The sequence below is a fragment of the Sminthopsis crassicaudata genome, chromosome 4, assembly GCF_048593235.1.
Source record: "Sminthopsis crassicaudata isolate SCR6 chromosome 4, ASM4859323v1, whole genome shotgun sequence".
Taxonomy (NCBI): Eukaryota; Metazoa; Chordata; class Mammalia; order Dasyuromorphia; family Dasyuridae; genus Sminthopsis; species Sminthopsis crassicaudata.
The window spans coordinates 349,212,119-349,238,410 of NC_133620.1; the positions used below are offsets into that span (position 1 = coordinate 349,212,119).

At 46.1% G+C, this 26,292-nt stretch overlaps 1 protein-coding gene across 7 annotated transcripts in view; it reads right to left on the minus strand.

Annotated features, from left to right (window-relative positions):
• Positions 1–26,292, minus strand: part of SRCIN1 (SRC kinase signaling inhibitor 1) — a 92,039-nt gene that overhangs the window by 10,282 nt on the left and 55,465 nt on the right. For 3 of the 7 annotated variants that reach the window (XM_074261330.1, XM_074261328.1, XM_074261329.1), the window contains 16 exons: positions 25,037–25,232; positions 24,154–24,352; positions 22,973–23,066; positions 19,904–20,754; positions 19,130–19,222; positions 18,477–18,520; positions 16,486–16,673; positions 15,180–15,355; positions 10,048–10,178; positions 7,200–7,347; positions 6,592–6,838; positions 5,831–6,062; positions 5,338–5,492; positions 4,119–4,271; positions 3,382–3,501; positions 1,010–1,708 (listed from right to left, as the gene is read on the minus strand). In XM_074261330.1, the coding sequence (XP_074117431.1) occupies positions 1,010–1,708; positions 3,382–3,501; positions 4,119–4,271; positions 5,338–5,492; positions 5,831–6,062; positions 6,592–6,838; positions 7,200–7,347; positions 10,048–10,178; positions 15,180–15,355; positions 16,486–16,673; positions 18,477–18,520; positions 19,130–19,222; positions 19,904–20,754; positions 22,973–23,066; positions 24,154–24,352; positions 25,037–25,232 (3,726 nt within the window). The remainder of the gene's footprint in view (positions 1–1,009; positions 1,709–3,381; positions 3,502–4,118; positions 4,272–5,337; positions 5,493–5,830; positions 6,063–6,591; positions 6,839–7,199; positions 7,348–10,047; positions 10,179–15,179; positions 15,356–16,485; positions 16,674–18,476; positions 18,521–19,129; positions 19,223–19,903; positions 20,755–22,972; positions 23,067–24,153; positions 24,353–25,036; positions 25,233–26,292) is intronic. The other 4 variants (XM_074261331.1, XM_074261332.1, XM_074261333.1 and 1 more) reach the window with 4 other exon arrangements.

Here is a 26,292-nt window from a genome sequence, read left to right on the forward strand (position 1 = left end):
GAAATGATAGACTAATATCTTTGCCAAAGAAATCCAAATGGAGTCATCAAGAGTCGGACACAACTGCACAACAAACTCAAGAGGGTGAGCAGCTCTTTTGGGGTTCTCCTGCCTCCCTATCACTGAGAGGTACCAATAGTCCTGGGAAGGCTTTCCCAGGTCATGCAAAGGGGAATATTACTGGCAATGCTTCCAGAGCAGAGTGGGACAGAAATGGCTGAAGCTATGATTCCTCATACTGACATCAGAGTACTAAAGCTGAAAGGGATTTTAGAAGCCATCTCCTATTGATGTAATGCTCCCATTTTGCAGAGACAGGAAACTAAGTTCCCACAAGGCAGGATAAGAACTCCACATTCCTGATGTTGCTAACTCACTGCTCTCTGTACTACACTGCTCCTTCCTGGATAGACACTTTGGGGCCAAGTTTTCTTCTTTTTTTAGTTAATAGGCTTTGATCTTTCCAGTTCTTCCTTCCAATCATGGGTGGGGGCCTAAGAATGGTGGATGGCAGCAGACCCTAGTCCTAGCCAAAGAGGAGAAGTAACAAGAGACTGGAAGGGAGAGACGCAGCAGAGATAATTCAAGAGACAGAGAAAGAGGCAGAGACATAAGTGGTGGGAACTGGGGTGGGAGGAGGGGGGAAGTATCTTTATTTGTTGGCTTGCGGATACAAAGCAGGGGTAGAGGATTAGGGGGTGGTCCCAAGTAGGAGCTGGGCTCCTCTTGAATCCTGCGTCTTCTTCACACCCTTCTCTCCTCCCAGTGCAGAGCCATGAAAAGAACAGGGCAAGAGCTCAGGCAAACCAGCTTCCCAGCCTCACCTGAACGCTGTCCGACCTGGGCAGCCGGTCTCTGACCTCTTATAGTTATTGTGCAAGTAGGAAGAGGCCGTGGGGCAGGTGGGGATGGGGCTCGGGTCTCCTCCGTCCTCCCCACTTCCCACAACTCAGAAGGACAGAAGGAGAAACGGGCACAAGCAGGAGAGGAGACAGAATAGGACAGCCACCTGGGAACTGGGGGGCTGGGCCAGGGTCCCAGAGAGGGTGCTGATGGGGGCCGCCGAAGGGGCCTTGCCCATCGCGTTCAGTGTAGCCTCCAGCTCCTGGAGTGTCTCCTCTAAACTGTCAAGCCGCTGGAAGGGGAGCCCGGACCTCGTGTCCCTCTCTGCTGAGTCCCGACCAAGGGGACCTTTCTCCGTCAGAGCCCACTCTGAGCAGTCTCCCACAGAGGAGCCAGGGTGCTCAGTGTGTGTGATGGTTTCTTCTGGGCTCGCTGAGGCAGGGGCACCTGGACGCTGACCTTCATCCAGCCCCTTTCCTTTGCGGCAGACTGGTCCTGCTCCCTTTCCTTCCACTAGCTGCCAGACGGTCCCTTCTGTAGATGCTCGGAGCTCGGTGCCCACCATTCTCAGTGATTCCTCCTGCTGCCCTGGCCTCTTGGCGCTCCCCAAAGGGCGGGCATCCGCTTCTGCCAGAGGCCTCGTCACCAGCAATCCGGCCCCGGTCAGGTCCTGGCCGAGTGGTGGTACCTGGCACTGCTTAGTGCCCCTACTTCTACCAGCGCTCATTGATGCCCGGGTCAGTGGGATGGGCATTTCCCTTGTGCCCACCTCTTCAGGCATAACCTCTGGAGGTGAGGGTGGATTGGAAGCACATTCGGTTAAGATGATCTGGGGGATACAAAAGCTTCTGGGGAGTGGGGAAATCTGGGGGGAAGAGAGATAAGGAAGAGTAAATGAAGAACCTCCACGGAGTCCTTTAAGCCACCCTGCCAATCCCAGCTCTCTCAGTTCTTTCTGAGGGTTTCCCAAAGTCAGCCAAGGGCAGGCTACACCCAATTTTATTTCTGCCCAAAGCCAGGGAGTCTCTCATTCCAAGACCAGCACTAGCCTCTCCGGGTGGTCGGCGAAGAGAGAAACTCCCTAAATAAAGAAAGGTTCCAGAGCCCCTTCCCCAAGCCCTTCCCCTCTGCTTGAGGTGAGTACTTACCTGCAACTGGGAAGGGTGGAGTGCCCCCTGGAGGCTTTAAATGAGGATACTCAAGTTGGCCCCACACCCAAGTGGTCCAGCTTCTGACGGTGCAATGCAGGACAGAGTAGTGAGCTGGGTCCTTCTGGTCTGGCGCTCTCCCTCAGCGTGTGTGTGTGTGTGTGTGTGTGTGTGGGTGTGGGTGTGGGTGTGTGTGTGTGTGCATGCGCGTGCACATGTGTGGGCAGCAGACCATGGAGCAGGATTACCTCTGGTGCTGAGAGCAGGGAGCCAGCCTCCTTCTGCCTCTCCCTCTCCCTCTCCCTCTCCCTCTCCCACAAAGAGCAGGAGCCAGACCAGAGAGACCCGCCAAGGGGCTGCTGCTCACAGAAGGCTGGCCCATTGCTCAGCCCCTCCCAGAGCACAGCCCAGCTTCTGGGGCAACATCACCCTGCTGCCAGGCCCTGCGGTCTCTCCCACCCTGGGCATCCTGAGAAGGACACTCTGCCAACAAGTAACTGAGTCTCCCTCTCCTCCCCGAGGCACCAGTTCCTTGGAGAGGAATTGCAAGCATCGGAGCTTCCAGCCAGAATGGAATGACATTACGCCAAAGAGCTCTGTCCCCTCCCCTAGTCCTGGAGTCGACTTTCCTCAGCTGACAGCATCCAAGTTCCCCAGATTGTCACCTTCTTATACCAACGGCAGGCACCCCCCTCCCATAGCAAAAGCATCCCGGAGTCCCCAGAAGGGACAGAAGCCAGGAAAAAAGTATGGAAGTGAGGCAGCAGCAGGAACCAAGCTTAGGAAGAAGGAAAGACTTCCAGATGCTAAGAGATGACAGGACAACGGCCAAGAGAAGCTATGGGAGCATCCAGGAACACAGGTTCCCAGATGAGGAAGTTAGGTCCAAGAAACTTAAATGTCTCAAATGGTCTCCCTGGGCCAAAGTGAGTGAGAAGAGGCCACAACGGGGAGAAAAGGCCAAGGAGCAGCCTCATCCCCCTCTCCGCCTTGGAACCCCTACAGAGAGACAAAGCAGGAGAGGAGATCCAGTCTCATCAGGCCCCAGAGGGCAGAGGTGGTGGGCCAGCCATGCAAGGTGGAGGACCAAGAAGCCCAGGAGGACCCTGAGCCCAGCTGAAGGACGGTAGGGAATGGAGGCTCCTTCTGGGGCTCCCCCCAGGGGAAGGGCAGGCTGTCAAGAAAAGGTTAAGTGTTCTTTCAGTGGTAGTGTGAAAGCAAGTCTGCAAGTATTGTTGGGTCAGTGACCGAGAGCTCGGAGGAGACTGTGAGCACGTGAGCAGCGTGTTAGCTTGTTAGAGTATTAGCGTGAAAGAGGCAGTAGAGGCAGCGGAGGCTGTGAAGGGACAGGCAGAGAGACAGCGGTTGAGAAGAGGCTCAGGCTGGTTACCTTCCGTGAGGGGCCCAGGGTGGAGACCCCAAGGGGCCCTGATTCCTGGGGAGAGAGCGAGGCCGGAAACGGCTGGCAGCGGGGCATGGGGGAGAGGGGCACTGAACTTCTCTCAAAAACCTGAGGAGGCAGAAGGTTGGGATGGGCTTGGAGGGGGGGATCTGAATATTGGGGGCTGGGGGTCCGTTCAGCTGCCTTTGGTCAGGGACTCCTGAGGAATATCAGGGACATAATCTGGGTCCCTAGCCTTGTTTGGGAAGGTGAAGAACAACCAAGGGTTGGCTAATCTCAGCTTATAGGGCTGCTTAAAAAAGAAAAACAAACTCTGGTTCTCCCTCTTTTCTCCTTCCTTCCAGAGGACACAGTACAACCTCCCAAAATCTATTTATTCTCTTCTTCAATCTCAGTCAGAGCTTTTAGTTATGAGAGCTCTCCAAGCAATTAGCTACAGAAATCCCAAAATGCTTGAAGAAGAGAATATGAAAAACATTTCCTATCAATCTCAGTCCCCCAAGTCTGAATCAGGAAGGGAATCAGAATTCCTCCTCGCATCTTACATGGGGTGGGGCTGAGGGAACTAAGGCAAAAAGGAGGATATTGTTAGTTCATAGTTAGCCCAGAGACTTGGGGCAGAGCCAGGGACAAAAGCCACGAGTTTGGCTCTCTTGGCCTTCCCTAGGCATGGAGGGAGCTTGTTGTACAGGAGTCTGGAGGCCAAGGTGGACCCTGCCACATACCTCCAGCTCCGCGATGATTCGGTCTTCATCATCTTCGTCCTTGATGGCTGATGCCATAATAGGAGGCGTGGAGGCTGGACGGGCCACCTCAGACACTGTCCGGCGGAGTTTCACTTGGGGCTTCTGGACCTCCAGCTCCTCTGACTCTGCCTTCTGGAAGTGACCCCAAGTACATTAAAGGAACCCAATATTAGCATCTACACCCCCTCCACCCTCAGACCCAATTTCCCTGTCACCCTATTTGCCTCCCTTTTCATCCCCTGTACCTTATATAACCTCTCTCTCTAAGATAAGATGCCTTAAAATTTAAAGAACTGAGGAAGGGTCTATCCCCACCCCACTATCCCACTTTTATTGTTCAATGGTACTAACTCTTCCTGACCCTGTTTGGGATTTTCTCAGCAAATCTACTGAAGGGGTTTGCCATTTTCTTCTTCAGATCATTTTACAGATGAGGAAACTGAGACAAGCAGGCTTAAGTGATTTGCTCCAGATCATGCAGCTAGTAGGTGTCTGAAGCTGGATTTGAACTCGGGAAGTTGAGTTTTCCTTACTTTAGTGCACTACAACATCACCTAATGCTCAAGGGATGGAATTAAATATTGTTTTCATTGCCCCTATTCCAGCCTCACTTTCCCCCCCTTCCTCCCTTTGCTCTAGTCTAGGATGATTCTCCTTCCACATCTGAAAGGATCCAAAGAAGTCATCTTTAAGCATCCTCCTGCCTCCAGATGGGACCTGGGTTCTATCCCTCACAAAGCTTTGCTTCCCTAAGTTAGAGGTTCCCAACATTCTCTTTTTATTAAAGCTTTTTATTTTCAAAATGTACACATGAGTAATTTTTCAACATTGCAAAACCTTCTATTCCAAAATTTCCCCTCCTTCCCCTAGATGGCAGGTAGTCCCATACATGTTAAATATGTTAAATCCAATATATGGACACATATTTATACAGTTATCTTGCTGCACAAGAAAAATCAGATCAAGAAGAAAAAAAACTGGGAAAGAAAACAAAATGCAAACAACCAACAACAGAGAGTGAGAATGCTTTGTTGTGTCTGCACTCAGTCCCCACGGTCCTCTCTCGGGGGTAGATGGCTCTCTCCATCACAAGATTATTGGTTACCCACATTCTAAAGGCACTCTCCCTCTCCCTGCAGGCTGTCCTGTTCCAGGCTGAAGGGAAAACTTCCCATGTGTCCCTGCCTGGACGTGGTACCTTGATGAAGGCCGAATCCTTCTTGCTGGTGACCACGACCTCTCCAGTGCGGGTGGTGGTAAGGCCGTGGGAGGAAGGGAAGCTCCGTCGGGGAGGAGGTGGTGGGGGTGACTTTGAAGGCTTTTCTGTCCGGTACCGGGGCACAGTCAGCTCATCTAGAGACAGAAGGGGAAGGGTCCATCACCTGGGAGCCAGGGGGATACTCATGGCATTCCAAAGGGGAAAGAACTAGTCATCCAGGGCTTAGATCCCTTGGTCTGATCCCAGAAAAGTAGCAGAGGGAGGGGAAAACCCCTGTCCCCCCTGCCCTGAGTCCTGAGGCCATTCTCAGCTCAGAGCCTAATCATTCCGCTTCCTCTTCTCCATACTATATATTACCCCGCGCCTCTTTTATCAGACTGGCAGCTCCCTGAGGACAGAGGCCCTTGCCAGATCAGGAAAACCCCTCCCTCTGCCTTGCCCTTGCCCAGTTCTCGGGCTGGGCCTCCCCTACCTGAGCCCCTCCGCCCACTGGCCTCTCCACGGGGGGCTGCCTTCTGACCATGAGGGGCTTTGGAGGGCTTGTGCTCAGGGGTTGGGACCGGCCCCCGGGGTTTCCCTGCACAATCCAGGTCTGGGATGGCCTTCAGCAGCTCTGCCTGGGTTTCTTCCAGCAGCCGGTTGATGTCCTTGGCACTGTACTGGCTCAGGGCTGCCCTCTTCTCCTCCCAGTCCCTCTCGGCTGCCTGGGGGGAGGAAGGGGAAAGCTGAGGAGGAGACCAGACTCAAAGTTGACTTTCCACAATTTTTTTTAACCACTTCTGCTTCCTCTTAACAAACCCCTAGATGGGATCCCTTGAAAATAGCACGGATAAGAATGGGAGGATCAAAAACACTTCTTTGCTATTACCCTCAAAAAGGCAACAGGCTCAAGAAACTAAGGAGATTCAATCATTTTATACTTTCTAAAGTGTTTAATGAAGCCCTGGAGGCTTTGTTAGTTAATTAGTCAACAAGCATATCTATAATAATTATTAAATACCTTCTATGTGTCAAGCACTATGTTAAGTACATGGATTTTTAAAAAAGACAAAAAAGTATCATCTTGGGGACAGGAGACACTTAGATGTCCCCTTGGGAAGCTGTAGTAAATTCTACATTTCCAGCGATTTTCTCCATCCCTGCCTTCATACTTAGCCATACAATCCCTCACCCTAACCCTGGACCAACAAGGGGCAGGAAGCTCAATGTGCATGTCCCCGATAGCCCAAGCACCTCCACAGATACGGCTTTGTCCACGCTTCTCTTGCTGGGTGTTTCGGGACCCCTGGAGGGATTGCCCCCCTTGGGTGTGTGAGCAGTGCCCTCGCCTGGCCCCCCCAGCTCATGGAGGCTCAGGGGAGGGCTGGGGGGTGGCACCTCGAAGTCCAGGCTTTTGCCGAAGTCACATTCAGCCGTCACTTTCTTTGGAGACTGGCTCAGGAGGTTGTTTGGAGGTGGCCAGGTACCCTCATCCACTTGCCTGAGGAGACAGGTAGCTGTGAGGCCCTTGGAGGAAGGGAGGTGAGCTGGTAATCCCTGCCTGTCCCTCCCTGGGACTCCAATGTCCCCCGGTGGTGAGCTTGGGAGAGGAGCTCTGGGCTCTCCAGGGTTACAGAGAGGGACACAAAGCAAAGTGACTAGGTTCAAATGGGACATGCAGAAGAGTCTTTGGAGGAGGAGAACTAGCAGGTAGAATGTACAGAGGGGAAGCTGAGCATGGTCTGATTTCAGATTTGGGCCAGAATGATTCCCTGGGGTGAGGGAAGTCCCAGGATCAAAGTTGGCTTGGGTACCTGAGCTGGTATGGGGTGACCCCCGGAAACAGTGGGGGATAGACCGACCTTCGGATCTGAGCCAGTGTGTCAGTGACCCCTCGACAGCGCTTGAGAAGCCCATCCAGTCTCTGGGGCTCCTCCTTCAGGAACTTGACTGCCTCTACTTCCACCCGGAGAACAACTCGCATCTTACTCTGCAGCCCAGGGAATTGTGCTGAGGAGAGAGATTGGGAGGAAAACAAGGAAGGTGAACACAGAGCATGTAAGAAGGGCATCCCCCTACCTCAGAGACCATCTAGGACAATCCAGAGGCACTGGTTCTATTACACAGCAGCTGAAAGGAAATCAACTACTCTCTAGGGAGGCACTTTTAGCCTTATTATTATTAAATATTATTATACATAATAGCCTTATTATTAAAAACTCCTTTCTCCTTTTGTTGTAACCCTTTTTGCAGGTTTTCTTGACAAAGACAGTGGAATGTTTTTTTATTCCTTCTCCAGTTCATATTACAGATGAAGAAACTGAGGCACACAGAGTGAAGTGACTTGCCTAGGGTCACACAGCTGGGTAGTGTCTGCAACCAGATTTGAACTTAGGTTTTCCTGACTCCAGACCCACTGTGACATTTAGCTGCCATTCAGTTTTTCTCATTCCCCCACTTCTTTGCAGAGGGTGGGGGAGTGTTCCACAGGTGCTGAATGTTGCGTATAATGTCAAATATTTTGATCAAGGAACTGATTGATGAGTTCTGCTTAAACTAATTTATCTTCTTCCTCTTTTTCTTTTAAAAAATTATCTGAGGCAGGTATGGTGGTGTATGCCTGTCGCCCCTGCTACTGGAGGAGGCTGAGGTGGGTGGATCACTTCAGTCCAGATGTTCTGAGCTTCAGTTTAGCTAAAGCCGATTGGCTGTCTCTGCACTAAGTCCCAAACCAATGGGGTGAGTGCCCAGGATGAAGGGCCACTAATCTGCCTAAGGAGGGATGAACAGATCCAGGCTAAAAACAGAGCAGATTAAAGCTCAAGGGCTGATTGGCAGTAGAGTCAGTCCATGAGTGGTTGGTGTACTTCCAGCCCTAGGTGAGAAATAGGGAAATAGTCTCAAAGAAAGAAAAAAAAAATTTGTCATAAGGCAGGGTTTTTAACTTTTTGGGATTGTGGACTCCTTTGACAGTTTGTAAAAACCTATAGTCTCCTTCTCAGATAAATGCTTTCAAATATATAAATAAAATATATAGAATTAAAAAAATAAATCAGTTATACTGAAATACAGTTAACAAAGTATTTTAAAAAGCAAGTTCAGGTAAAGAACTTCTGTTATGAAGTATGGAGGAAGAGAAAGAAAAGGAGAGAAATCCAGGCTATATTAACAAATATGTGTGTATATGAGAGAAAGAGAGAAAACACATATATGTATATGTGTACATATATCTCCCTATATATACACACATGTATATAGAGAAATATTTATATCTATATCTATAGTCCTTTTGTCCATAGGTTGTCCAATATGTATACAGTCTTTTTGTCCAATATATATGAGCAAAAGTAACTTGTTCCAGTCTTTCTTCCCCTTTCTTTATGAAGAACTGTCTTGGTGATGTGACCTTCTAAGCTTTTAATGAAATTCTGTCAGATGTTACTTTCCTCCATGAATGACCAAACTAAGACAGCTCTCCACAATAATCTATTTAGCATTGATTGTTGGGGGGAGAGGAGGATCAGAGAGATGCAACTAGATGGAGAGTGAATACAGTCCTGAGAGCAGGAACACCTGAATATGACTTCATATTTACTAGCTATATGACTCTGGGCAAGTCACTTAACTTCAGCTCACCTCAGTATTCTCAACTAGGAATCATAATAGCACCTACCTCCCAAAATTGTTGTGTATATCAAATGAAATAGTATTAATATCAATATGTTTACATTTAGATATAGATATATACATACATATGCATATGTATACATACACAGAGATAGAGCTATAGATATAGATATAGATATATACACACATAAATAGATATAACTATAATTAGTTATATATACACACACACATACATATATAAACAGATAGACAGAGATCGGGCTATACATATATACATACATATGGAGAAAGATATATACACACATATATACATATAGACCATAGATATCAATAAATATACATATAAATAGAGATGGAGTTATAGAAAGATATACACACATATAGATATAGACAGATAGATATATACACACATACATATATAGATATATAGGAAGATATGTGCACAGATACATAATCTATAGAAATAGATATTAATATCAATATATAAACATTTAGATAGAGATATAGCTATAGCTAGATATACATACATATATAGATAGATAGTTGTAGCTATACATACACACATATAGCTATAGCTATAGATAGACAGATAGATACAGATTCAGATAGACAAAGATTTATCTATATATACATATAGATATAACTACATACACACAAACACACACATAGAGATAGAGATAGAACTATAGAAATATATAGATATACACACATACATACATATAGATATAGCTATAGTTAGATATATATACACATATATCGATATTGGTATATACCCATATAGATATAAGGCTATAAATATATACATACATACATAGACATAGATATCAATAAATATACATATAAATAGAGATGGAGTTATACATATATATAAACACATAGACATGTAGATATATATACATTCATACATAGACATATATACATAGATATAGAGCTATATGTATATACATACATATAGATATCTAGATAGATATAGAGATATCTGTATCTATAAACATCTGTAGTATAATCTCTATATTCTTCCATCTTATAGAGAATATTCAACCCCCCCCGCCCTCATTCCTCCAAGTCCCCAGGCCCACTCACACTTGAGCTCTGTGAGAGTCTCCCCCAGCTGTTTCAGCACCAAAGCCTTCTCCTCCAGCTCAGGACCTGGGACCAGCCGATGGTTGTGGGATACATCCTTCTGGATCTTCTCCACTGACTTCTCCAGGTCACTACAACCAAAGATGACACCAGTACTAAGGACACTCCACTCCCAGCCCAGTCCTAGCCTTTTCTCTACCTCCCTGGGCAGCCCAGGGTCTAGTAGAAGACACAAGGCAGAACAAAATGTTGGACAAAGCAGTTCAAAATCGGAAGAAATAAGTAAAAGTCACATCATGGAGGTTCAAGTTGGAGGGAATTGTAGTTTTCCAATCCATCTTGAAACAAGATTATGAATTATTATTATTATTATCATTATTATTTTGAGATAGCATGGTATATTGAAAAGAGTGTTGGATTTCATGTCAGAGGATCTGGGTTTGAATCTCATCTCTGCTCTTTGACTACTTGTTGATCTTAAGCAAGTCATTTCCACTCTTTTAGCTTCCATTTCCTCATGTATGGTAGAGATCATGTCCTCCCCTAAGTCTTCTTCAGGCTAAACATCTCAAGCTCCTTATAGATCTTATATTTCTATGAAATACAGAAACATCTCAAATGAAATTAGGTATATAAAGAAATATAAGGAGCTCTGAAAGCTTGAAGTACTTTATAAATTCTAGTTATTAATAATAATTAGATGATGGTGGTGGTAGCGGTAATAGTAATGATGATGATGATGAGATCATGAATAAATATAATGAAGTCTGCTTTGTAAACTTGAAGGTAGCATATAAATTACAGCTATTACTCATTAGTGCTATTAGTATATAATTATATGACATCAGTCAATAAGCATTATAGAAATCTACAGAAATTAATAGTGGGAAAGCATAAAACTAAAAGTGGTTGGGGAAAGCTTCCTATAAAATATAGAATTTTGATTGGGACTTAAAGAAAGCTAGGGAGGTCAATGGGTGGAGCTGAGAAGGAAGAGTGTTTTGGGTATGAGGGGCAATCATTACGCAACCAATAATCATGTATTCATTCCAAGGTTTCTTGAGTGTCTGTTATTATACTTCTGACTCAAAAAAAGTTAATCAGCTAACATGCCCAAAGCTTTTTCATATAAACTGTTTTCAAATCATGTATCCCTATCTTTTAAGTTCTATAACTGAATTTTTTAAAAAGAAAAGACCATTAAGTTTTTTTGCTTTAACAATGGTCCATCATTCTGACATGTGGCAGCCATGTTTATTCTGATTCAGTCATCTGACATATTAGTTCTCCCATCTGGTCTGATATCATCTGAGAATAAGATAAGCATTCTCTAGCCACGTTGTTGACAAATACTATAGGTTAAAAAGACAAGGATCAAGCCCCGTGACATGCCAGGAGAGACATCCAGGTTGACACTGAGCCAATAATCAAATCTTTGCATCTAATCCACTATGAGGCCACCTAACTGGATAATCACCCAGCCCGAAGCTCTCTCCTCCTCCTCCACAAGGATATTGTGGGAAACTAAGTTTCTCTACCAGGTTGTAGGTTAGAACAAAACCAAATATGAGTCAGAATGGAAGAGGGCCTGAGGGAAATGATCTCTGGATAGAAACCTCTGTCCAGTGAAGATATAAATTCTAAATGGGATAATACCTTTCTCACAAAGCAGCAGAACGTGGGATTCCTGGAGGTAGACAAAGGGGATATAGTCTTGTGTTTGTATGCTGGGCACCTAGCATGATGCCTCACACAATTTGTTGTTGCTGTTGTTTAGTTGCTTCAATAGTGTGCCATTTTGGGGTTTTCTCAGTAAAGATACATTTTCTTCTCCAGCTCATTATACAGATGAGGAAACTAAGGCAGAGATCAAATTTGAATTCAGGTCCTCCTGAATTTCAAGAAGAAATAGGAAAGGACATCAAAGAAACACTCAAGTACTTAAAAAAAAAAAAAAAGTGGGCTTGAGTGCAGGATTCTTAGGAGGAAATCCTAGGAGAGCTGTCCTTTATGTACAAGGAAGGAAGAAAGGCACTTGAGTAATAGACACTGAGTCCAAGTATTCCTCTGACACAGTTTGACAGCTTGCAATCTACACCCACCCACACTTTGTGATTTTGCTCCTAGTAACTAGTTTATGAGGGTGGTAGGTCTGAGATAATTATCTGCACTTAACAGTTAGAGGAAGTGAAGTCCAGTCACTTGAAAGAGTTATAGAATAAAGGAGGAATCTAAGAGTATTTCTCATTGAAGGGTAAGGAAAACGTGGATTTGTCATTTGTGGAATAAAAGGGATAGAAAAGGTACAGTGGAGAGGAGGTCGTGATACAAAGATGATGCAATCTGGAGAAGAACATTCCAATGATCCCCAAGAATACCAGACAGCACTCTTGCTCCTGGGAGCACTGAGAATGTCAGAGTTTTATAACTCCCCATGCTTGTTATTTTTACCTCTGCCTGTGTCCCAAGGATTGCTGGCAGCAGAAACCCTCAGGAAATTCCCAGAGGGCCATGCTTCCTTTAGGGACAAGAGGGTTGAGAAGAGGCTGGGTGACTGCCAGAGAACACACAGGGAAAGTGAAACCCTGTTGGAAGGAATGAGAGAAAAGGGACAGCTGGAAGAAAGCTGGGGAGTACAACCCTGAGGCCATCAAAAGAAAATCAAGAGAATATCGTGAGGAATGGGGCAGAATCTGCTTGAGAAATGTGGCATGGGAGATACTGAGTCCAGGCAATTCAATAAAAGAAAACTGAGGCATAATGATAAATATAGAAATATGTTTGGAAGAATTGAACATGTTTAACCTTGCTGTCTAGGAAAGGGCAAGGAAGAAAAATTTGGAACACAAGATTTTGTAGACATGAATGTTGAAAACTCTCTTTGCATGTATTTTGAAAAATAAAAAATATTATTAAAAAAAAAAGAAAACCAAGGCATAGAGGCTAAGTGACTTAATTATAGTTAGTTAGTAACAGAACTGAAATTTCAATCCAGAACTTCCTTTTCCCTTCCTCCCAAGAAAAGTTGGGGGTAAAGATGTGTTGATTCCAGTAGAAGGCGATTGTTAATTTTCACTTTCCTTAGAAATCTGCCAGTGCTACACACATGGACTTGATTTATCATTTTGTTGATTATGTAGGCTTAAGGAAGTTTGGGGGAAACGTTGACAATGCAAAATAAACTGAAAAGCAGGTCATGCAGACAGCAAGTTATTAAGCATTCACCAGAACCACTCATGGTCGAGAAAAAGGGAACAGGGGAGTACAATGACACTGTCTAGCACATAGAAAGTGCTTAATATATGCTTATTGATTGATTACTAAGTCAGACTTTAAAAGTAACTAATTTTTTTCATAAGATTTGGATCAGAAATTCACCCATTTCTGTATGCTAATGGGTTTCCAGGCTTTTTCCTTCTCCCCTTCCCCAATAGAAACATGCTTTGTTCCCTAGTTTAAAAACAAAGCCAAGAGCCTCATCCCACACTTAGCAAGATGGAAAGAGATGGAAAGAGAGGTTTTCCTCACTCCGGTAAGAAAACAGGGAATCACTCTGCCCCTAGTGGCCGTGTCCGACACGGCGGGGGCAGCTGCCCAAGGTACCAGCTCCAGAGTTGGGAGCACTCAGCTCTGGGAGAAGGGAAGATGGTTAGCTGCAACCACCAGGCAGTCCTTCTCACTGGTCACTGGCCAGGGAAGACCAGGCTGTGGGCCAAAAGCAGAGCTGAGGCAAGGTTCCCGTGCACTGCAGAAAAACTGCAGCCCTGCACTTCTTCCAGTCTCCCGGAGGCAACGAAGCCTCCTTCCTCACACATGGGACTTGACCAATGACAAAAGAAATTCTTGGATTCTCTGGGAAGTGAAATGATATGAAAAGCGAGTTGCTGAGTGGCATGTGGGAGGGGCCCTGAGGTTTATTCCAGCTCCACACTCCAGACTTTTGTCCGGGCTGTCCCCCAAATCTGGCTTAGCTTCCCTGGCTTCCTTCAAGTTTCAGCTCAAATGCCATCTTTTTCCAGAGACCTTTCCCTCTTTTCCTTCTTTTCCCTTTAAGATTACTTTCCATTGTCACTAAGGACATCTTGTATGCTCATGGTTATTTGCAAATATGTTGTCTCCCCCACCACACTCACATTGAAATGAGTAAGAGAAGAGACTTCATTTTTGTCCTCAGTATCCCCAGCATGGGAGTGCTTGGCACTCAGTGAATACTTATTAAATGCTAGTTGACTGGATTAACCATGCTGCTACTTATTAACTGTGTGATTGTAGGCAAGTGCCATGAGGTCTCTGAGCCTCAGTTTTTCTCATCTGTCAAATGGGATGATGATCCTTGAAGGATTACCATGAACAATGTGACTCAGAAACCTCACAGCACCATGGAAATACAAATTATTGCTGTCTTTTGGAAGAAGAAATCTTCAAAAGTATCCCTCATCATTCATGGGCTTACAGGTTCATAGTCAGAAGCCAGAGACGTCTAGTCCAAGCTCTCATTTAATTGAGGGAACTTTTAAAGTAAAGACAGGTAAAGGGACTTGACTAAAGTCCCACAGGTAAGCAAGCATCAGAAGCAAAATCTGAATCCAGTCCTCAGCCAAACTCTTTTCATCACACCACCACACACTTGTTTCACATCCTTTGACCTAGAGATTCCAATGGCAGGCAGATACCCTAAGGAAGTTAAAGACAGACAGAAAGGTCCCACATACACCAGTGTACTTATAGCATCCCTCCTTCTTCCTTTGGGTTGTGCTATGATAATAGTAAGCATTTATATAGTGCCTACTATTTGCCAGACATACTAAGTAAGCACTTTACAAACATCTCATTTGATCTTCACAAGAATTTTGGGAGGTAATTGTTATAACCCCATTCTACAGGGGAGGAGACTTGAGGTAAACAGAGGTGAAGTGATTTGCCCATTTGCTCATTAAGGTTCTGAGGCCCCATTTGAACTCAGGTCTCCTTGATTCCTTGCTCAGTGGTCCAACCACTGAGTCTAGCTGCTTTGGACATCTGCCTCCTGTGCCTACCCCAACTCTGGTTCTGGTCGGAAAGAACTAAGTCTCCTGGGCCAGAACAACTACGAGCCACAGCCAGCCTCCCTCCTACCAAGGAAGGCCCCTCACTTGAGCTGCTGAGTGACCAGCTCCTCCTCGCTCAGATAGTGCAGCCTTTCCTCTTCCACTAGGGTACGCTGCCGCTGCAGGGGATCCTCCTGCTTCCGGACCGCTTCGGACACCCGTAGGCTCAGCTCGGCCTCAGTGCGCTTCAGCAAGGTTCGAACAGACTCCTGATTTTGCAGCTACAGGGGGACAGGAAGGATATGAGGTGGGGACAGAATGGGAAGATGTAACCCTCACGGCTACACATTATCAGGATCAGAGATGTGGTAAGGGGCACTCTGAGTCAGGTGTGGAAATGGGGGACTCTGGGTCAGAGAGGGGGGATGGTTAGGGAGGCAGAGAGTGGAATTCTGGTCAGGATTTAAGGAAAGTTCTGTACGAGGAAGGAGGGTGGAGGGACTCTGGATCAAAGACATAGAGAGAGGGACTTTAGCTATGTCAGGATAGGAACAGAAGAGGAGGGGCTCTTGGCCAATGGTGTGAAGGGGAACTATAAGCTATGGATATAGAGATGCGGGGACTCTGGGCCAGATATTTGGAGACAGGTGGCTCTAGGTCAGGAAAACTGGGAGAGGAGGCGGCTTGGGGTCAGGAATATAAGGAGGGTCTCTGGGCCATGGAGATGGAAGGGGAGCTTTGGTTAAGATAGAAGGGCTCAAGGACAAGGCTATGGGATGTGCAGAGAGGGACTGAGTTAGGGATGTCTGGAGGAGAAGGGAACCCAGTGTGAGGCTCAGGGTAATGTGTCTCAGTATCACTGAAGGATCAAAATCAGGAATGAGAAGGACAAAAGATGGAGGTTCAGAAACTGGGGGGTGGGCTAAGGGCAGGTTAAATGTCTGCATGAACACAGAGGGCAGAGTGCCAGGAACAGACAGCTAAGTGTTCTAGGCAGAAGACCATAGTTCCACCTCGGGTTAGGGATTCCTAGGCCCTGACCCCAACCATCTCTTAGGTAGAAAGCTATGAATCTTGTTCCACCGCCCAGATGGCAGCTTCTCCCTCCTCCTCCTGGCCTGTCTCTCTGCATTATCCTCACCTGAAAGGCAGTGGTTCCCTCCCCAGGAACTACGCACAGCAGTACCCAGCTCCTGCCAGGTAGAACCATCTGCCAAGAGCAGCAGGCCAGGCCTATAACCAGAAACCCTGCCCTAGCTCTGTGCTGACAGAAACTGATGGGAAGAAAGGGAGATTTATTGCTTAATCAGGAAAGGAGAGAATGAAGTACGCTGAATGCAAGAATGTGGGCTCAGGAACCCAGAATTTTTCGAGCTAGAGTCCCAGGGACTAGCTTGGGGCTAAGCCCTACCTGCATTTTGCGCAGCTGCTGGAGTTGGTTGCGGAGGTCACTGGCATTATGCTGTAGGTCATGGAGGTGCAGCTGCATGTGTAGACGGGTGACGGCCGTCGGGGGGCCCGCTGGGGTGCTGCTGGCTGAAGGGGGTGGAGGCGCTGGAACTGGAGGGGCCGAACTGCTCCGCCCACCCAGTCCACAAGCTGCAGGATGACAGGTTGGCACAAGAGAGAGTCTAGGACAAATACTCTAAGAGGGCAACTTCCACGCTCGTCTCCTGCCCTTGTTCTTAATTGTCTTCACCTGGGGTTAAAACTACACAGGTCACAGCCCCCTGCTAGATGCTAAGCTTCTTGAAGGCAGACTAATGATATATTTGGAGCTCCAAAGCCCCAAGCACAGAGGAGGTTCTTATTATTCTAATTATTAATAAATATCTTATTTATTATATATTCATTTTCTATATAATTTAATTAAATTATATAATAATTTATTATATAAACACAACTATTTTAAATTATTAATGAGAAATATTTGTTGTTAATTATTAATAATAAATATCTGTCGTTATTGGTTATTAATAAATATTAGTTATTATTGATATTGTTTATTAGGTAATATTGTTATTCTGTACTAAGTGCTTTATAATTTTATATTGTTCAATTCTTACAGCAACCCTGCAGGGTAAGTGTTATTATTATCCCCATTTTACAAATGAAGAAACAAATTAAGGTTAAAAGAGGCAAAGTTACTTGTCCAGGATCACACAGGCTTGGAAGACCATGATACCTCAGGTCTTCCTGAGGACTAAGGATCTCCTGACTGCAGATCTGGCACTCTACCCACTCAGTCACTTCTCTGACTATTATTAATACATGTTTATTAAAAATAGGGAACCTAGGTAAGGAACTCTAGGTCTGAAGTTAGGAAATCTTATCTTCCTGAGTTCAAATCTCAATGGGTGACCCTGGGCAAGTCACTTCACCCTGTTTGCCTCAGTTTCCTCATCTGTAAAATGAGCTGGAGAAGGAAGTGGCAAAGCATTCTAGTATCTCTGCCAAGAAAATCCCAAAAGAGGTCATGAAGAGTCAGAAGTGATTGAACAACAAAATTTTAAATGTACTAAGATCAAGAAAGGACTCAAGAGCAAAGCTTTTTTCTGGAAGTTAGAACTAGAAGGGGACTCCAATATCATGAGTAAGACTACCTTTTGTTGTTATTGTTGTTGTTTTAACAAAGGAGGAAACTGAGACCCAGAAAGGTGAAAATGTCTAAACCTACATAATGAAGTGGCCAAGCTGGGACCAGCCCCAGTCTCCTGGCCCCACTTCCAGTGCTTTTTCCATGGCCTCTCCTCATCCTGTGGTTCTTAATATTCTGTTCAAGCACATCATCCTTTTTTATTGCAAATAGTTTGGCATGTACAGTTTTATTTGAAGCGATTTCCTAAGGCTGCCTGCCTTTGTTCAGAGTTTAGAATATATAACAAAAAATACTTTGAAGAACCACCATGAAATGAGAATGGGGTTGGGTATCATTACATCAATGGATTTTGAAGCAGAGACACCAAATGGTTTTTGTGTCACAGACTCCAGGCTGGGGAAGCTTATGAATCTCCTTTCAGAATCATGTTTTTTAAAGGCATAAAACTAAAAAAATAAAACAGAGGAATCCAACTCTATCAAAACAAATATTCTTAGACCCCTAAAATTGAATCATTGATCTTTGTGGGGTCCATGGGCACCAAAATAAAAACCCCTACCCTAAAATCTCTTCCAGATCTTAAATTTTGTAATTCTGCGGCCATCCTCCACCCATACTATCCGTCTGTAAAGCTGGAACAATCAGTGGGAGAAGTCTGAAGCCCCTCTAGGGAGCAGGGTCCTCGGAAGAGCAGGTTTCCCACAGGGGCAGCTTGGGTATCTGATAAGGTTATGTGCCCGGTACAAGGAATTTCCCCTTGGCAGGGATGTTACTGCTGGCCAGAAGGAAAGGGGCACACTCACGTGCTGAAGGCGTTGCTGCCCCATTGGAACCTTCGATCTTCTCACTATGAAAGAGATGAGCAGAATCAGCCATAACTGGGGAGATCCCTTTCACAGAATCTGGGAATGTCAGAGTTGGAAGGGGGCATACAGGCTATCTGATTCAGACCCACCCTCCTCCTCCCCGAGTCTTTTTTTTTTTTTTAATGGAAGAGGAAATTGAGAGAAAGTGACTTTCCTTGCCATTTGTTTAAATATTTTTTACTTTGGACTAATATACCCTCTAAAGGACTGACAAAAAGAAACTCACTGCTGGGGAAGAGGGCAAGAAGATGAGAGGGGGAATAGTGAGATATGGTACTGAGCGGCTCACCGATAATCACCCACGGTGTTCCAGGACTAAGGTAACGGGGAGGCTCAGAGGTGTCCCGATCAGCTAGAGAACAAATTCTTCCTCCTCTAATTATCATGTATATACTGACCTGTTTTTGTGTTGTATACCCCTAAAAGAGTGGAAACTCCTTGAGGACAGGGAGTGTTTATCATTTGGTCTCCATGTGTCCAGCACAGTGTAGATTAATCAATGGTTTTCTACTTATACCAAATGTCCTAAGAGCGAGCTGGGAGAAGGGTCTAGGGTAGAGTCCTGCCCTGGCTGAGGGTGGGTACCTTACCTGGGGGTCTCGGCCTCTGAGCCTCGGAGAAGGGCACTCTGTACCAGGCCTGTCAGGCTTGCAATCTGCTTCTCCATGGCTTCCATTCGCTCCCTAGAGTGTAGAAAGGAGGGGCTCAGTGAAGATCTCGCCTCATCCGGGGCTCTGGAGACTGAAGTCCCCCCCTCCTTGTAAAAACACAGCTCAGATGCCCTCCTTCTCTACCACTGGGGTGGGTCTCTATCACATAAACTCCCCTCTCTTTTTCTCTATTCATGGGCCTGAATAATTGTTTTTTTTTTAAATGACAAGCTAAAAACCATTCATTTTAACCGCTGGTTTTTCTCTTTCATCAAATCCTATGCCCAGGCCCACAAGGGTTGAGAAGGGGAGAGATGGTACAAAGAAAGGGAAGGGAAGATCTGGGGCTATAGTTGTCCCGTTGTCTCTGAGCCGAGGCCCCCTTTGGAGAGAGGCTGATCAGGGATGGAGAAGACAAAAGGCTCTAGACCAAATGGGGCCCTTCTTCCTCATTTCTTTTTGTCTGTTCTTTCAGACTGCAACCCCGGCGACCCTTAGTACTTCTCTCTGAGTTCCAGGGCCCCTTCCCAAAGGACCCTCAGGGGCCTACTCAGCATAGGGGACATCTGACCTCTGTCTCTGGTACACACTCATTCACTCACATATACTCACTGCAAACATACACTTTAATGCAAAACTCTACCCCCCAAAATACCCACTCAGCCCAGGAGAGGATCTGGCCAGTAGCCAAGCCCCAGCCCCAGTCCCTCTTACCTGGTCTCCGTGTCCTTGGCTGGCACTGGAGGCCCAAAGCCTGCCAGTGGGCGCTCACCAGGCCCTGGGAAAAGCTCTGATGGGGGCACCCCGGAAGATGAAGTGCCCCCCCCACCCCGTGGCTTGCCCCCTGGGCTCTCAGCAAAAACAGAGGATGAGGATCCAGAGTCCTTGCGGAAAGACTGCCTGACGGGAGAGGAACGGCTAGGAGGCCCAGAATAAGGGCTGTGGGGAGGTGGAGGGCCGCCCGGGGGTGCTGCCACATCCACCAGTTTCTGGGGAGAAGCAGGGGGCAGGCGGAAGCCAAAGCCGTCCCCATAGAGTGGCCCGCCGCTGCCAGTGGCTGCTTTGTACAGGGAATCCTCCAGATCAGACTGCAGGGCAGTGGCAGAATATGTGCTGAGGGACCGGACCGAGCCCCGTTTGTAGAGTCCCCCACCGGGATAAGCAAAGGGGTCCCCTCCAGCTGAGGCCAGGCTCAGTCGCCCCTCGTGGAGCAGCCCATAGGGGTCTGCATAGAGGCCCTCCCCTTTCACTAGCATCACCCCGCCACCCTTGCCCGCCAGGTCTTCATCGGGCTTCACGTCCCGCCGCTCCAAGATGGCGCTCGGGCTGGGGGAGACACCGGGTGCAGGGGGCACCCCCCCCAGCCTTTCTGAGTGGTGGACGGGGCTGCCAGCATAGGATGGGGGGCGGCCCCCGCTGCCCCCTGCATAGGAGAGCCTGGACCGGGAAGGAGAGGCAGAGGGCAGCCCTGGAGGTGGGGAGCCCGAGGACAGATGGGGGGCCGGGGAGAGGTTGTTCAGGCGACGTGTAGGAGATGACTCCCGGGAGGCGTAGACCATCTCTCTCTGTGGGAGACAGAACATCCAATCCCATACCCTGCCTCCTATCCACACCTGAGCCCAGGTCTCCTCCCCTCTCCTGAGCCCATCCCTTATGATGCAGTTTGAAAATTCAGCATCGCTCACTGGTCTGCTCTGTGGACCTCAGCAGCAGGTATAGAACAATGATCAAGAAAATCCGAGTTCAAACATGACTTCAGATATTAAATGACTGACGAGGAGAGTTATTTAACTTGTTTGCCTTGGTTTCTGAATCTGGAAAATGGGAACTAATAGTAGCATTTCCTTCTCCCAGGACTACGGAGAGAATCAAATAAGCAAATTTGTAAAGTGCTTAGCACATAGTTGGCACTTATATAAATGCTTCTATTATTGTTATGATTATATTTGTAAAGCACTGAGACAAGCTGTGGGAATAGGAAGACAGTGCTGAAACAGCCCCCAGTCTCAAGTTCACATTCTAATGGAAGGGCTAACATAAGAAAAAAATAAATAAATACAAAGTAATCTATGGCAGGAAAAGGCCCCCAGGAGCATCAGGAAAGGAGGAGACACTTAGAATCTGTGTTGTTTTCTCTCAGGCTTACCATAAGAGAGGGGAGTATATTAAACAGGGCATTAAATAAGGCAAAGAGCAGAAGATAGAATGTTGGCTCAGGGACTGTGAACAAGCACTGGGGAGGGAATGCAGAATTCAGGGAGCCCTGCGAAACAAGGCAGGAGGATAGAGCCGGATAATGCAGGCTGAGGAATTTTATCCTTCATCCTAGCAGCACTAGGGAGCCCCTGAAGCTTTTTGAGCAGGGGAGTCCCATCGTCTCCAGGGAGTTTTCTTTTACAATATTATTTTGGAAGTTATGTAGAAGATGGGGAAGGGTTAGAAGCAGCCATACCCATCAGGAGAGCATTGCAGTAGTTTAAGTAAGAGGTGATAAGGAACTGAATTAGAGTGATGATCATGTGAGTGGAGACAGGGGAATAAATAAGACATATAAAAGCCTTGGCAACTGCTGTATGTAAGAGAATAAGAAAAAGTTGAGAATAACTCTGAGGTTGCAATTCTAGGTAATTAAAAGGATTGTGGTGCCCTCAAAAGAAATAAAGAATTCTTGAGTGGCAGGGGGGGGGGGAAGAAAATGAGTTAAGCCTTAGTTTCAGATATACTGAGTTTGAGATGCCAACTGGACTTCCAGGTGGAGATGTCCAACAGGCAGCTGCGACTGGAGGTTAGCAGAGAGACTGGATCTAGATAAATAGATTTGGGGATTCATCTTTGTAGAGATAATAATTGGACCCATGGGACCCAAGAGAGGGCTTAAAGAAAGAAGAGAGAAGGATGCAGATGGAGCCTTGAGCTATACCCACACTTACTGGGCAGGAGGATGGATTAAGATTTAGCAGAGAAACAGCAGTCAGGAAGACAACTCAGGGGGAACAAAGTCAAAGAAAACAGAGGTTACTCAAGAGAAGGCAGTCAACAGTATTGAAAGCTTACTATTTCACAGAGGAAGCCTGAGAAAATGCCATCAGATTTAGAATAATTTGCTCTGACTTTAGAAAGATCCTTCCTGCTGTCTGCCTTCAATCTCTCCTACTGAAATTTTGCCTTATTTATTTAGTCCCATTCCCATAAAGGATTCTTCCACTCAGTGCTGGTAGAAAAGTAAATGAAAAAACAATGGGGTATCCTCAGAAAGGACCCCAGAAGGATCAGGAAGGGTAGAAGCATAGGACAGAGGGCCAGTATAGTAGTAACAAATGTTGGGTCCACTTTCTCCCATACCTCATGAAGTTAGCTCTCTCTTCTATCCTCCAAGACTTACGTCTCACCTCCCAGGTTTCTGCCACATAATTTTTTCCAAACTAGGTCGGAAGCAGCTAGCTAAGTGGTGCAGTGAACTGAGCACTGAACTTGAAGATACAAGTTCAAATCCAGCATCAGAAACCTATTAGCTGGGTAATTCTAGAAAAATCATTTAACTTTTGAATATCTTAATTTCTTCAAATGCAAAATGGGGATAAAATCGTGCCAACCTCTCAAGATTGTTGTGAGGATCGAGTGAAATAATATTTGTAAAGTGCTTAGCAGTGTCTGGCACATAGTAAGCACTTCATAAATGCTCGTCTTTTCCTTTCTTAACAATATTCCCCCCAGGTGCCTCATGAGTCCCTCTAAATGTCTCTTCACTGACCTTCCCCCAGCTTTAGTGCTCTGGGTCCTTACCCGAAGATCCCCATTAGTGAGGTGGGAGCCAGGAAAGGCAGAATAGAGTGGTTCCTTCCTGTAAATCTTGATAATACTCCGATCTTGGATGTCCCTGGGGAGAAATGAAGGTGTCACTGACCCTCGATCCAAACATGGATACAGATTGAGTGCTCCTCACCAAACTTTGAGAGAAATTACTATTTCTCTTATATTAGTAACCAAGTATTGAATTAGAGCCAAGTTTTTTCCCCATTTCTACTTGCTCATTCAGAAATCACCCTCTGGAGGTTATTCAAGCAGCCTTTGAAGTGCAGGGCTCATATAGAGATGGAAAACTCAGATCTTTTCAAAAGGCTAAGAAATTTTAGTTTAGGTGAATTGATGGATTCCAGCCCAGTCAATTTTACTCAGATAGGTCTGGGGAAATGTAGACTCTCTCTTTTATCTAGATTACCTTTGCCAAGTGATTTGGGTACAGATAAATCTCTTTGACCTAAATCAAGTGATCAGAATCAAGTCCCCCCAGCCCCTCATTAGAATAAACCTATCTCTCATTATAATATCTGTTCTTTCATTAATAACGAATCAGAGTTGATTTTCACTCTCAGGTGTATCCCTTTTTCCAAAAGTTTTATAAATATTAAAGTTTTCATATGTTGGTTTCTTTGGTGTTCAGAGAACAGATGAATGATCTATTTGTGTTAATCTACTTGCTAGCAATGGTTGGTAAAGTTGCTTATAATTTACCCAGAAATGCTCTCTCAAAAATCTTTACTAGCTACAACTTCCTCAAGCTTCATTCTTCATTTAATGAATGAAAGCACTATATACATGAGTGGTTAACCATCATCATCATCATCTCATTACAAAGAGGTAGTATATGGAATGAAGGGGGCTGGATAAGGACCTAGGAATCCAGACACTCCGACCCAAGAATCAGAAGAGAATCTGTGCAAGTATAACATCTACACATCAATTAATCCATAGGTTGATATGCTAGGCACTACAAATAAAATGAATGAAATAATCCCTACCAACAAGGCCCTTACATTCTAGAGGAGAACTTGCCTTCATATCATCTCATTCTCCTACAGAGGGAAAGAGCTGGAGGAATTCCTTCACCTTTTGCCTTTAAGTGAAGGAGGAAAACAAACCAGTCCCTGGAGTCTAAATGTTGCCCCCAAGCCCGGTCCCCTTACCGGACATCCTCAAGTTCATAGAAGATGTTTCGAGCCTCATCCTTGATGAGAATGGCTGTATTAGGTGACTTGAGCATGCCCATGGTGAGCTTCTGTGGGAACATGTGGGCAATGAGGGCATGGAGGGTGTCCAGGCTGCTGACCTCGTGGGTGATGTGCACCCGGCGAGTCTCTTCCCCAAACTGCAGGAATAGCACCCCTTGGAGGGGCAAAATACAGGGAGTCAGTCACGGCCCCTGGTCCTGGACCCACCTCCCCACCCAGCCTGCTGGGGAAAGAACTAGGGGAGTCATGAAAGGAAAACTTTCCAGGAAGCAAAGGGGAAAGAAAGATGGGGGAAGGTGCAATGCAGTTAAGTTTAGCCTCTGTCTATATACACTATACGGGGCTGTGTGCTCTTTTAAGGCATTTCAACACTAGCTCCTGAGGAGCAGTTGTGAGAGAAATTTGAATGGGCAATATGGAGGTCACATACAACCACTGCTCTAATACCACTGGTGACCTTGTTTCCCCCTCTATTCATCTTCCCTACTGGGTCCCAAGAGAACAAGACTACAGCAGAGAGAAAAGGATGGATAGAAAGGAGTTGGGTTTGAGGAATTCGGGAAAGAGAAGCTGGGGGAGGAAAGAGAAAATAAAAGAGAAAGGGGAAAGAAAGGCTGAGGGCAAGGAGGGAGGGGCTAGGGTCAGAGGAAGCGCTGAGTGGGAAAAAATGTTGGAATTTGCAGTGCTGGAATACGTGTCTTTGGACAATCTCACTGAGGTTGGATTTATAAAATTCCATTTACCTCTAACACTCTCTGACTTTGGAAAAGGGTTGAGGGTAGGATGAGCAGAGACATAATAGGGCAGAGGCAGAGGAGGAAAGAACTGGGAAAAATACCTGGGGAACGGAGTTTGGTCTGGCTAGTAGATCGAGAGAGGGGCAGGCTCTGGCGGAATCGATTCATCCTGCTGAAGCCAAGGGGCAGCTCAGCCTCCGACATGGTCTCCAGTGACTCGGCAGAGGCAAAGGACAATTTAGCTGCCTGGTCAGCCAGGCCTGGCTGGGTACCCTGTGAGTGTCGAGAGCTTCGAGTCTAGGGGACGGAGAGAAGAGAGTGGAACACAAAATAGTAGCCTTGGTCAGCACCTCCCAACTCATTCTGTTCTTCCTCCCTGAGGAAGACATAGTTCAAAATCTATGATATAGAGCTCATAGATCTAGAACTGGAAGGGACCTTCTGAAATCATCTGATCCAAATCTTTCATTTTACAGAAGAGGAAACTGAGACTCTGAGAAGTAACTTGCCCATGATCACACAGCAATCTTTAAATGTGGGATTTGAACCCGGGACCTGATTTCAGACTTAACTTTCTACTGCAATGTTTTCCTTCCACTGCTCAAGTGCCTCCACTCCATTTATGCTCCATCTCTCACTCATGTATCCCCAACAACAAAAGATGGCCTTTTCAATCAGCACCACAGATCCCAGATAAACTGTGTGACCTTGAGAAAATGACTTAAGCTCTCTGAGCCACATTTGAGTTGAGGGTGGAAAGCATGGGCTTCAGAAAGAAGAAAATATCCTTTGAGACCCTTGGAGACAGTAGAGAAATCATTGAAACCCAAACAAGTGGCCACCCTGCTATTTTAAACTCAAAACAAACACCAACAATGGATCTATTAGGAGAGGAAATTAACCGTCCTATAAATTGGAGCATTAACTCCAGACGTTAATTAAGCCACCATGAAGATCACTTCTCCTAGTTAGAGCTGGGAAGAGGGTTTGGGGTACGTTCTGCACATGTGATGTCACAGGGCTGGAATGGGGGCGGGAGAGAAGAAGGCTGGTTACCAGATCAAAATTGCACCCAGAATATAAACCCTCTTCTTTCTCTCATCTTCCTCTTTCCCCAACTATCAGTTTAAGAGCCACCCAGTCCCCAGTTTCAGGACTTGTTTAAATGGGAATCAGTGGAAGTCACCTTCCTACCCCATGCATATTCATATTCCTATGCTGCATAAGCCAGCTCTTGCCACCATAAGCCATGCACATGCCTGCTGGATGTTAGAAGGGGAGTCCTCCGGCTGCTGCCAGGACTGCCCTTCCTCCCCCCTTCTCACTTGATGGCCCTGTCTCTCAGTCTCTCTCCACC